Here is a 13,523-nt window from a genome sequence, read left to right on the forward strand (position 1 = left end):
AGTTCAGCTGATAATCAATCACAACTCTAAAGTTCCTGGCAAAGACCGCCTTAGCACTGGACTCCCAAATGCTCCCCTGGAACTGCCATCTGTACCAAGTGTGTGTTTATGATCTGTGTGCATTCACTTTTGTGTACTTGGATGGTTTAAATGCAGAGCACAAATTCCAGCTATGGGTCACCAAACTTGGCCACACGTTACTTTTACTTCACTTTTCAATTCACAAGCAGTTTTTTCATGGCAGGTTTGAGTCGTAGATGTTTGTCCTTCATCCAGCTAGAAATGCCTATCAAACAGGGAGGCCAGCAGCTTTCTTCAGGGCCCAGTTTTTTTTAAAAGTAATCCAGTGGCATTTAGGATCACAGATTGGATCAAATCTTGGAAATGAGTTTTTCAAAAGTAACAGAGGGATTTTGAATTAAGATCAGACCATGTAATTCAATCTTACATTTGATTTGGATCAAACCTGCCCTCTGGTTTATTCAAAACTTTGAACTCAGATTGGGATCTATTTGATCTGAAAAACAGGATTATCCTGATCCCATCAGAAAGGTAGATTTAGTTGTAATTTTTTTTAACTAAATAAAATAAAAAAGTTTTATTTTTTTAAGTAATTGATCACAAACTTAATGCTAACTGATGATATATAAATTCCTTTATATTTTTAGGTTATATGTCACATCTAATGAGATATGGTAAACAACAACAAAACAATGTCAAAGCAGTATTGTTTTAGAACAAACTAAAAATGTAACATGTTGATTGCAGTGTCTCTGTTTCTTACCATTAAAATAAACAATGGCTGTTTGCGACCACTGGTATTTTGCCTACCTGTTGTTCTTTGCTAAACCAGTAGGCTACACTGTTGGTTCCATTTAAGGCTCTTGTAAACAGGATTTGGTAATCCTAAAGTTTGATATTTGGATCACAGTGATCCAACCCAATGTTCATTTAAAAAACTGTGATAAAAGTAAGATAGATCAGTTAATCGTGCGTAGCAAAACATAGAATTTCCAAATCTGGATCAATTTGATGCAGATTAATATTTTTGAAAAACTGGGGCCTGATCATCAGGTTGAAATAAGGCAAAGTTGAGTGTCATCAGCATAGCAGAGATGTGAAGAGGTATGATTTTGAATTACAGATTCTATTGATGTCATGTAGAGAAGAGTAGTGGTCCAAGAACTGAGCCCTGAGGCACCTCAGTAGCAAGATGTCGTTATTTAGACACTTCACCACTCCAAGATTTGAACCACTGGAGTGTGGTACATGAGATGCCCTTTGTCATGAGGGTCGACAGGGGGATCTATGGATCTTGGCCAGACTTTAATATACTCAGTTAAAATACTTGGGTTAAAAATACCCCAACATATAACACAACTATAGGTTATTATAGCACCTTCCCAACTGTGGGTTATTTTAACACAATGCATTGGGTTATAAAATTTAACCCAATGCATTGCGTTATTTTGATTAAATGTATTTTTTTTTTTAATTCTGGTATTACTATTGCTACTATTACAAGTACTACTAATAATTTTATAATTATGGCTGTGTAAATAAATAACATACAGTTTTCATTCATTCGTTCATTTTCTTTTTGGCTTAGTCCCTTTATTAATCTGGGGTCGCCACAGCGGAATGAACCGCCAACTTATCCAGCACATGTTTTATGCAGCGGATGCCCTACGGACAATTTAGCTTTCCCAATTCACCTGTACCACATGTCTTTGGACTGTGGGGGAAACCGGAGCACCTGGAGGAAACCCATGCGAACGCAGGGAGAACATGCAAACTCCACTCAGAAACGCCAACTGACCTAGCCACATACAGTTTTAAAAAATATTAAAATGGTTTATTTCCATTACAGAGGAGAGGTAATTTGATAAAACAACAACAATATTATTGCGTTAGAACTTAAATAAACTTTATAACGCAAAAACATCATTACGTACGCATAATAATACAGGTGTTCTGTGTCAGTTAAATCAGTTGACTGTTGAAATTCAAAATTTTTAACCCAACTGGTTGAGTTATTAAATAAATAACCCAATAAAGGTTAAAATAACCCAACAAAGCACCAAATATTTTTAACTAAACCATTGGGTTAAATAAATAATTCAATGTTCTTTAGAGTGTAGGCTTAAATGGCCATAAACAGGGCAGTCTTTTAAAAATAGTAGAGGGGGTGCAGCAGTGTTTTCTGGTTTTATCCAGGTTTTGTTCAGGACCATGAGATTGAGACTTAAAGGACTAATAGATGTACTGAAGGTAGCTTTGTTACCACAGACTAACAATTCCAAACACCAATAAAGAAAGAAAATAGTATATTAGTGTACATATAGGCAAAATGCAAAGGATTGCACTGCCTGTATTGTGTCAGGGTTCCTACCAGTAAAGATTTAATAGTTCATAAAAACTGAAACATAAGAGAACAAGTTGTCCTTGCTCAGTGGATTTGCACAGGTAGAGTCGTAGGTCTTTACACTCATCGGTCTTCACACAGGAGTTGCGGTATAAGAACAATTTAATACCTGTCTGTTACGCTGTAATTGAATTCAGCAGGGCATGTTTTACTGTTTAACACAACAAAGAACCAAGCAAGTGCACACAACTGATAAGCCACAACACAAAGCTTGTGACTTGCTCAGGGACAAAAATTGATCACATTATTACCGTTTTTGTTGCATTGTGACCAAATTAATGCATAAATTGTGTCTACAAATAAGACATTTAGCTCTTTTTATGTATCTTTTTAGGTCTGTGTCTGGTCCTTGTGCAAATAAGTCAGTCTATAATTAAAACATATCTTTACTCTTGCGTTATGAATATTTTTTGTTAAAGAGCTCAACAAGTGCATAACACAGGCCTCAAACTTTATTCCTGGAGGGCCAGAGCTCTGCAGATTTTAGCTTCAACCACCTCCAAATTACACGTGCTTAATAGTCTCAGTAGTTTTGAACAACTTGATTTGTTGGATCAGATGTGTTTGTTTAGTATAAGAGCAAACTGTGCAGAGCTGCGGCATGTATGACATGTATGCCTCCTATTATATACAATTCTAATAAATGTGTTTTTAGTCTTTTAGATAGCATGGACCCTCAAAGATGATAAAAATATACATATAATTTATAAAGACCCAATTTTATACCATAATATATGTATGTATGTATGTATGTATGTATATATATATATATATATATATATATATATATATATATATATATATATATATATATATATATATATATATATATATATATATATATATATATATATAATGTATGCATGTTATATGAATTAGTCAAAAATATTATATCGTCTACTACAGCTATTTTTTTGTACTTTTATAATTCATTAATTCATTTTCTATTTCGGCTTAGTCCCTTTATTAATCTGGGGTCACCACAGGGGAATGAACTGCCAACTTATCCAGCATATGTTTTATGCAGCAGATGCCCTTCTAGCCGCAACCCATCACTGGGAAATACCCATACACTCTTGCATTCACACACATACATACAGCCAATTTAGCTTATTCAATTCACCTATAGCGCATGTCTTTGGACTGTGGGGGAAACTGGAGCACCCGGAGGAAACCCACGCCAACACCGGGAGAACATGCAAACTTCACACAGAAATGCCAACTGACCCAGCTGGAGCTCGAACCAGTAACCTTCTTGCTGTGAGGCAACTGTGCTACCCACTGTGCCACCGTGACACCCTATACTATTATAATATTTATTCTTTCATTCTTTTTCTTTTCGGCTTAGTCCCTTTATTAATCGGCGGTTGCCACAGCAGAATGAACCGCTAACTTATCCAGCATATGTTTTACACAGCAGATGCCCTTCCAGCCGCAATCCAATACTGGAAAATATTATAATATTTAGTACTATAATTATTATGCTGTATTATTTCATGTATTTATCTGTTTACCTAATTTGTTTATATATATATATATATATATAGTTGTAAATTATTTTAATTAACATTTTTACTTATTTTTCTTTGTTTTATAGTCTTTTATGTTTTTTAGTTTATTACATAAATTATGTTCTTTTTTGTGCTTTTCTCTCTGTTTACGTATAAGTATTTATGCTTGATTGATTTTTTATTTTCCTATTCTTACGCACGCACGCACGCACACACACACACTCACACAAAAAAAATCAGCCCGTGTAGCAAATAAACCAACACTAGGTGTCACAATTGTTCAATCTTATAAACGCATTGCTACAACCCTGAAGTTATATGAATGATGGAATTTACGCATTGAATGATAAAAAACAAAACAGACATTCTTAGTGTGGGTTTCATTCTTATAAAAAATATGCCAGAATAATTTTATATTAATATATTTGTTCATATTTAAATGAATTTATGAACAAAGACCTGTTCAATGACATTCCACAGTAATAGTGTTTAGAACATGCATGTTTGCTAAAAATATATATTTATTTGTTTTTAAAAATGACAACAGTACTTAATTGTGCTGGATATGTCTACACTTTCACCCCTTTCTTTCCTAAAAATACTAATTTAGTAAGAAATCATATACAGTAATGAAATATTGAAAATGTTAATATGGCAACAAGCTAGCTTGTCCCTATTTTCTATAAATTTTGAATTGACTAAACTATTGAACAAGATTTTAAGGTTGATTTATACTGCATGTCATTCATATAAACATGCTTATTGTCTTTTCTTCTCTGCATCCTACAGAAAATACACCAAAGAATAAGGACAGACATGACATTTTGAAGGTACGTTATTATCTAAAAGTTACATTTTTGAAATATTATCACAATTTGCACGACTGCTTTCTAGATAAATACATAAAAATGCATTTATTTCTGTGATAGCAAAGCTGAATTTTAAGCCCAGTCTCACATGATCAAATCACTGAAATGCAAAGATTTTTTATTAATGTACTACTTTTAATTAAGTAATGTTCTATTATTGTCAAGGTGTTGCTTGTGAAGAACAGAAAAGGCTTGAATAAAGACAGGAGATGGAAAGTGCAGAACACATGAGTTATTTACACATTTATTTGTTATCCTGCATATGCTAGTAGACTTAACATGGACAATGCGGTTTATTTTACAGAGATGTTGACATACATGTACCATGACAAAGTGTTTTGTGATCACATAATTGTACAGACTACTACATGCATTCAAAGATGCTGATATGTGCAGAAACAGTCTGCAGCTTAAAGGTGTCTACAGACATTGAGATACAAGGTAACATTGTTTAAACGAACGCAAAACAGAGGCAGAAGATGTGAGAGGAAAAAATACAATGTAGCCATTACGCATGGAGGAACAGGCTATGACACATGGATGACATTCACATTCAGAAACCTCGCTTTCAAATGGAAAAAAATAAAACCACACACTTGCCATGACGATATATAACAAATTATCATGTGATGAGAAACATGCTTGTTCACAGTCCATCAGCTGTTAAGAGTTCATTTTACCATTTAGACATGAGGACAGTCACACAGACCCAAATCCCTATAGTCATATGATGATATGCTACAGATAAATAAGCAGTTGATTGCCTGGTGTTGGAGAAGAATGAGTTTAACAGTACCGACTCTGAGCCCCACACATTTGCCTTCATCACTAATTTGTGCAGCATTTGAAACTCTAATCTCAAAAACTGCCACAATGCACATGACAGTCAGTTGACGGGTAAAAACAATGTACTGGCATACAAGCAGAAATGTTTTAAGCAACATCTTATGAGCTGTTCAGATGTTCAGGGCTCTGAAATTAAATTTCTGAGAATTTGCAAGCACTTACATGATGTGAGTCAGCATTTCATCTTGCTTGTGATTATGGATGGGATTGTTCATCCAAAAATAAAAGTCTGTCATCGTTTATGCACCAACATGTTTCATATTTTTTTATTTTGTAAAACACAAAGGAAGATATTTTGGTTTAGCTGCTTATATTGAGAGTGAGCGGAGTCCAAAATATCTTCAATTTCAACCTGGGGTTGACTAGATGAAAATAGGCCCCCTAGAGTTAAACATTTATTTATTTATTTTCTTTTCGGCTTAGTCCCTTTATTAATTAATCTGGGGTTGCCACAGCGGAATGAATCGCCAACTTATCCAGCATATGTTTTACACAGTGGATGTCCTTCCAGCTGCAACCCATCACTGGGAAACATCTATACACACCCATTCACACTACGAACAATTTAGCCTACCCAATTCACCTATACCATACCACATGTCTTTGGAGGGAACCGGAGAACCTGGAGGAAACCCATGCGAACATGGAGAAAACATGCAAACTCCACACAGAAATGACAACTGACCCAGCTGAGGCTCAAACCAGCTACCTTCTTGCTGTGAGGCGATCTTGCTACCCACTATGCCACTCTGATGCCCTAGAGTTAAACAGATGAGTTTTATTTATTTATTTTTACAATTTTCTGAGCCAGATGCTGATGGTTTAATTCGAATCAGCGATCGAATGGAAGGGCATCCACTGCATAAAACAAATGCTGGATAAGTTGGCGGTTCATTCTGCTGTGGCGACCCCAGATTAATAAAGGGACTAAGCCGAAAAGAAAATGAATGAATAAATGAAGCTAAGCTAAAAGTGCTCCCACCAGACCCGGAGATTAGCTGAATGGTCCAAAAAGTGGTCCATTAGCTGAATGGTCCAAAAAGATAGGACATACAAAAATTAAAATTCATTCTTTTTCCTTCGGCGTAGTCCATTATTTTTCAGGGGTCGCCACATTGGTATGAACCACAAACTATTCCGGCATATGTTTTACGGAGCGGATGCCCTTCCAAGTATAAGTACCCAGTACTGGGAAACACCCATACACAATTTAGCTTATCCAATTCACCTATAGCGCATGTGTTTGAACTGTGCGGGAAACCGAAGCACCTGGAGGATACCTACGCGAACACGGGGAGAACATTCAAACTCCACACAGAAATGCCAACTGACTCAGCTGGGCCTCAAACCAGTGAACTTGCTGTGAGGTTACTGTGCTAAGCACTGAGCCACCGTGCCACCCCACAAAACTGAAAATGACCTCATTAATATTTCTTTCTCATGTGGTTTTAAACGTTTAGTTTCTTTGTTCTGTTGAACACCAAATACGATATTTTGAAGAATGCTGATTACTGGCACCCATAGACTTCCATAGTAAGAAAAAAAGGAGGAGCAAATGATGGCAGAATTTTCATTTTTGCGTGAATCCCATTAAATTATTTTCAACAATTTTTGCTGTGTAAATGTAACATACGAAATTGTAGCAGCTTTAACAGACTGTAAAAATTTCGTGCTCTGAAAAAAAAAAAAAAAAAAAAAAAACAGTTTACCTTAACAGAGGTGCCTACAGGCAGTGCTAGCCAGGCACAAAATTGGTTAGAAATCCTTATTCATCGATGAATGTTCAGTAGTTATATACAGTATCACCATATAATATTTGGACACATAAAATGTGTGAAAATTGCATTTGATACAAAATATCACACCAAGTAGCATTTGCAGAATGCTTTTCTAAAATCTCCTTTTGCCTTTAACATTTGACAACCAGAAAGTGTCCAAAAGATCGATCCTAATTGTGAAACTTTTGCTTCAAAAGTGTGCTTGTGCTATAAATAAACGCCACTTAATTTAATACTTTGAAAGAAAAAAAATCATACATTTTGTCCAAATATTTTTGGGGCCACTATATATATATACATATATATATATATATATATATATATATATATATATATATATATATATATATATATATATATATATATATATATATATATATATATATATATATATATATATATATATATATATATATATATATATATATATATATATGAGGCATATAAGACGACCATCCTGTGTTAATGCATGAGATGGGCCATTATTCAACAGTCTGTCAAAACTGAAACAGGCATGTGACGACATTCTTTTAAAAACAACGACAACAAAAGAAACGAGATGATGCTTTCTTTTAATGAAGAAAACATAGACATCTACCATATTAGAAGATTAGTGTCGTAGAAAACCTGAGAACTTAATATTACGCATATCTATTAATTAAAGACCTGATTTTTTTCCCCCTATAAAAAGTATAATTTTCTGTACAGTGCTATATGAACAAAGCCAACTGATTTGTAGCCTTTTCATAAATGTTTATGAACAGGCACATGTCATTTCAACCACAACATGGCAGGAAATTGTGGCCTTGCAGAATTTTGGTTTAGAAAAAATAGAACCACTGTCAGCATTAATTAAAAACAAAACACACATTATGAGCCCGTTAAATCATTTCATGAATTTGTTTTTCATCTTTCAAATGAACCTGTTTTGGTAGACATGTAGTAAAAAGACCCTCCTATAGCCCAATTTGTCAAAAGAATCTTTCAGTGTTTGAAGAGTAAAACTGGAGTGATTCTGACAGCCACACAATATATATATTTTTTGTAAAACGTCAAATCTTTTTTGAGTGATAACACTGATATTTCAAATATTAAAGATATATCTTCTGAAAAATACAATTGAAGTCTCTGCCTGTACACTTACAAATCCATTAGACTGTAAATAAAGTGCCACAATTCTTGGCCTGCATAGATTGCAGTATGCTGTATTGCACTTTCCACCATAGCGTAACCATGGGAGCCAGCTGAAGCCTTAAGTTCCTCCTCCTCCGCGTCTTTTCACAATCCTCATTCCACCTATTCAGATTGTGTGATTTCTCCAAACACAATGTACATTTTGAACAATTAGCCAACCGCCATGCCAAAGCAAGTAATATACATAGACTTTCAGCAGTCTTGGAATAAAGGCAACATAAAATGGATATTCTTTCAGGTGACAGAAACAAAAAATGGAGGCCAAATGATAAAACAGCTCAAAAGAAAAACAAATATTCTTGAATGCTCAGTAAAACCAGACAAATGTTACGTTTCTGCTAAGAAAAGATTCAAAGGTTCAGGTATCTGATGATGCAGTTATAGTGAAATTTAAAGAATAATAATGAACCAACTCATGTGAAGTAAATTAAAACTGTAGTTGCATTTACACTACTGTACTCCTTGTTAAAAAAAAAAAAAGCTTAACTAAGAAAGGTTATGTGTGTGTTAATATGTTTGATGTGGTCCTTTTGACAAGTACTGTATGTATCATTAGTGAGAGGACTGTTTTTTTAACTTTTAAAAGGGAAATGTCAACAACATTTGTAGGTTTAATTGACTAGAACCACTAATTTGATGGTTGAATTACTTAGGGTTGGGCGATGTTGTCCAATTTGGCATTGTACGATTTCCAATGTGAAACATTGTGATAGATGATGGCATCGTCGTCATAGGCGGCGGAGAATAATTCTCCGCCACCTATGACGACGATGCCATCATCCATCACGATGTAATTCTCTGCCGCCTATGACGACGATGCCATCGTCCATCACGATGTTTCACATTGGAAATCTGAGGTTTTTGCTAAAATTACTAAGTACAAGCGTGAAAGCATACGTCTAACACCTTCAAACGCCACAGCACATTCTGAGGCACAAGTCATTTATTAAACGAAGAAAAGATTCATGCAGCTTCTCTTATGGCAGCAAATTTCCGTTTTTACTGTTGATATTTGGTGCCAGATAATCAGGAAGTGACTAGTTGGATGGAAACGCTGGTTTATTCGCACATCTTTAATGCGATAATCCAGTTCTGCGCTTAAAGTTAATTCGCATTCGTGTGTGTGTGGTCACGTGATGTACGTTTTCAGCGCTATAGTGTGGATGGAGGGCTGTTCAGAAATGCTAGATGAAACGCCAGTGTGGATGTGGATTGTTTTCGTTCTAAAATGCCATTTTAAAACTAAGACATATAAGTGTAAACAGGGCCTGTGTATTTTTTACTCGAGCTGGGGACCGCGATGCCGGCTCAGCATCGTAATGTCTATCGGTCATTGTCAATGGATGATGGCATCGTCTATCGACCCAACCCTAGATTTACTTTAACACCATATGTATATGTAGTCTGATTTCTTCTCATTTCACTGTTTGCAGTGCTATTGTATATTTGAGTATGTAAATATAAATGAAGACATACATACTGTACCTGTGGTACCAATGTGTTTGTAAATGAACTTATATGCAGTTCATTAATCTTTTTTTATTTCTAAGTTTATCTAGGTATCGCTATTACGATTTATAATAGTCAATATATAAATTGCATTTACAGCTACTGTATGCTTTTTCATAGCTATTCTCATTTGGCAACTAAAGGTGTCTGCAATTCTGAAATCCCAAAAAGGTGGTGCAATCAATCTGGTCATTAAATAAAGGATTTGATGCTGTTAATTGAAGTGCTAAACCAAAAATGTGGAAAAGAAATAAAACAAAACCCCCAAATAAATATGTGACATAGACCATTTCTAAATCTTAACACAAAACACATCTGCATTAAGTACACATTGCATTTCTACAGAAAGTCATGATATGTTTCAATACGTCGCTACTTTGCAGCTCACTTTTCACAGTCTTTGATGAAAATTCCCTCTTTAGAACGGAAAGAAAAGGCAAACAGAAACCCTTTTGACATCTACTATGCCCTCTGTGGCTATGTGCATTGTCATTGCTGTAGTCTTTATATTTACCGTGGAGTGCTCTCAGCAAACTAAGCACCGTAAAACAGCTTTGTTAATATGCATGCTCCTGTAGATCTGTCCCTCTATGGTTCTGACTGTCTCTATAAAATCATAAAACAAGTGAAAAGGTAAAATATACAGGTAGGTCAACAATGTCCACATTGTTGAGTAGATACATTCTAACAAGCTTTTCGTTTGCATCCGCATCCTCCAGGTCTCGTCTGCAAGAACTGCAGTCTCATTTGCGCTTATTGATAATGACACAATTACAAGGGACTCTTCATGCCATGCAAAAATATCTTTCAGACCACATCTGCATGCCCTTTTCTCCTCCAGTGCACTTCATTCTGTTCGAACGTCAGGCCACAGTCACATACCGGTTTTGCAAGATGGCGAGTGGTTACCATCCCCTGGCATTAGATGGATCTCTGGTGTGAACATGTGGTTCTCTACCTTATGTTGACTTTGGTTAGAGTCTGGCTTTTCCTCACTGTTACCACCGATTACACTCTGCGAGCAGTTCTGTGCTGCTAGTTTGGGTGAGGAGATGGCTGCGGAAGCCACTTCCATTTGGTTTTGTTCATCGAGATACTCCTGTTCCTCCAGGTTCCCCAGAAGCAGCACCGTCTCCCCAGGTTGGCATCTGCCAGGTAGCTTCTTCGGAGAAAGAACCAAGCCTTCCATTGAGTTCCCACCCACCGTCTCTGAATCTGAACAGAGAGGAGAGCACTCTCCCTCTGGGGAGTCATCTTCCAGAAGACTGTTGTTGATGTCTTGAGGAGATGAAGTGTTTGGCGGTGTCAGAGGAACGTCCTCTGGCGTTTCTATGAAGTTGACTTTGAGGCCTTTTGCTTTGATTGGATTTGTGCCACGAATGGAGCTTCTGATGTTCTCCACAAACTCATTGAGGTCGCCAGTGTCATGGTTGTCAATGTTGACAATGCCAGGGATTTCCTCAGGACTCAGGTCTGAGGGTGTCAGCTGGCCAAGGTGAAGCTGCGGAGAAACTTTTGGTAGCCTTTGCTGAACCTGCTCTGCTGTATGAGAAGGGGTGGTTGCTTTCTCACCCTGTCCAAATTCAGCAGTGCAGCTTGCAAAGCTATCAACACTTGATATGCTTCTGATGTCCGTGATGGTTCTTTCCTTGGGTTGCTGTTGGACGGCTGTCGGGACTTCCTTCATCTCCAACTCTACCTCATGTTTGGAAACCACTGCAGGCTGTGTGCTGTTGCTTGTGCTGAGATCTGAGAAGGACTGTGTCTTTGTCATTTGGTTGTACATTTCCTCCAGATTCTGAGCATTCAGATGCTGTGGACTCGGCATGTGGACATATTCCTGAGACCCACTGTTAGGAAACTTCTTGTCAAAGGATCTGAGGCTGGTGTCCGAGGATGTGCGCTGTGGAATTCCCCACCGACTCGGAGAAAGGTGGTTGTCTGTTGGACGTTTGTCGTCACTTTTTTCTACAGTGACGTCCATTAGCTCCATACTTCGTGCAAAGGCATCTTTCAGGTTCATTGAGACGATGCTGCCGTTTCTCTTTGCTCGTTCTAAGGCCTCTCTCCTCTTGATGGCTTTCTCCTGTCGTTTCTGCTCCTTGTAGAATTCGGAGAAGTTATTCACAATAATAGGGATGGGTAAGGCAATGACCAGCACTCCAGCAATGCAGCAAAGTCCACCGACTATTTTACCAAGCAGAGTCTGAGGATAAATATCTCCATAGCCCACCGTCGTCATGGTGATAGTAGCCCACCAAAACGATGCTGGGATGCTTGTAAATTTTGTTGCATCCTCATCCTTTTCCGCAAAGAAGACCAAACTTGAGAATATCATAATTCCCATGGCTAAGAACAATATGAGCAAGCCCAGCTCATTGTAGCTGCGCCTGAGGGTGAATCCTAGAGACTGTAGTCCTGTCGAATGTCTTGCCAACTTCAGAATCCTCAATATTCTCATGATGCGGAATATCTGCACCACCCGCCTCACGTTTTGGAACTGCAGCACACTTTTGTTTGACTCAGTTAGAAAAATGGTGACATAGTAGGGTAATATAGCTAACAAGTCAATGACATTTAGTGGCCCTTTGAAGAATTTCCACTTATTTGGTGATGACAGGAAGCGCAGGAGATACTCCATTGTAAACCATGCGATACACACGGCTTCAACGTGAGCGAGTTGAGGATTGTCATTGGCTTGACCAAATTCATCTGTCACTTGGAGTTCGGGCAAGGTGTTCAGGGACAGTGCAACTGTTGAAAGAACGATGAACAGAATGGATATGATGGCCAGTATCTGCAAGATAGAAAAAAAGAAGTTTGAGTCATACAAGAAATTGTGTTCTAACATTCTTGGAAAGAAAATACACTATACACTGTACAAAAAAAATCCATCTGTTCCATTCCCCTGAAACGTTTGTCTTAGGAACACAAATTAAGATGTTTTAGATGAAATCCGAGAGCTCTCTTACCCTACATCAGTGGTCTTAAACTCAATTCCTGGAGGGCCACAACAACTCACACCTGCTTAATAGTCTATAGTAGTCTTGAACACCTTGATTATTTGAATCAGCTGTGTTTGATTAGGGTTGGGGCAAAACTGTGCAGAGCTGCGGCCTTCCAGGAATCAAGTTTGAGACCTAAGCCCTACACGGAAAGCAATGGTCCTGAGACAATTCAAAACATTGTCAAAATATTCCACATCATGTGGTTCAACTGCAAGACAAAACTCCAAAATGACTCTTATGTGCCAAAAGAAACAATATGACAGTTTATCTGTATCTTCTTTTCCGTGACACGTTGTCAGGGTGCATGTTTACTACAGACAATAATACATATTGCCATTACAGTCAGCAGCACAACATGCAAGCATTTTCTGGACTTTTACCTT

The 13,523-nt window shown here is 37.1% G+C and overlaps 1 protein-coding gene across 1 annotated transcript in view; it reads right to left on the reverse strand.

Moving 5' to 3' along the window:
• Positions 1-9,425: 9,425 nt before the first annotated feature.
• Positions 9,426-13,523, reverse strand: part of kcnb2b (potassium voltage-gated channel subfamily B member 2b) — a 210,614-nt gene continuing 206,516 nt past the window's right edge. The window contains exon 3 of the mRNA XM_056450843.1: positions 9,426-12,929. Within this exon, the coding sequence (XP_056306818.1) occupies positions 11,007-12,929 (1,923 nt within the window). The 3' untranslated portion in view covers positions 9,426-11,006. The remainder of the gene's footprint in view (positions 12,930-13,523) is intronic.

The sequence above is a fragment of the Danio aesculapii genome, chromosome 24 (genome assembly GCF_903798145.1).
Source record: "Danio aesculapii chromosome 24, fDanAes4.1, whole genome shotgun sequence".
Taxonomy (NCBI): Eukaryota; Metazoa; Chordata; class Actinopteri; order Cypriniformes; family Danionidae; genus Danio; species Danio aesculapii.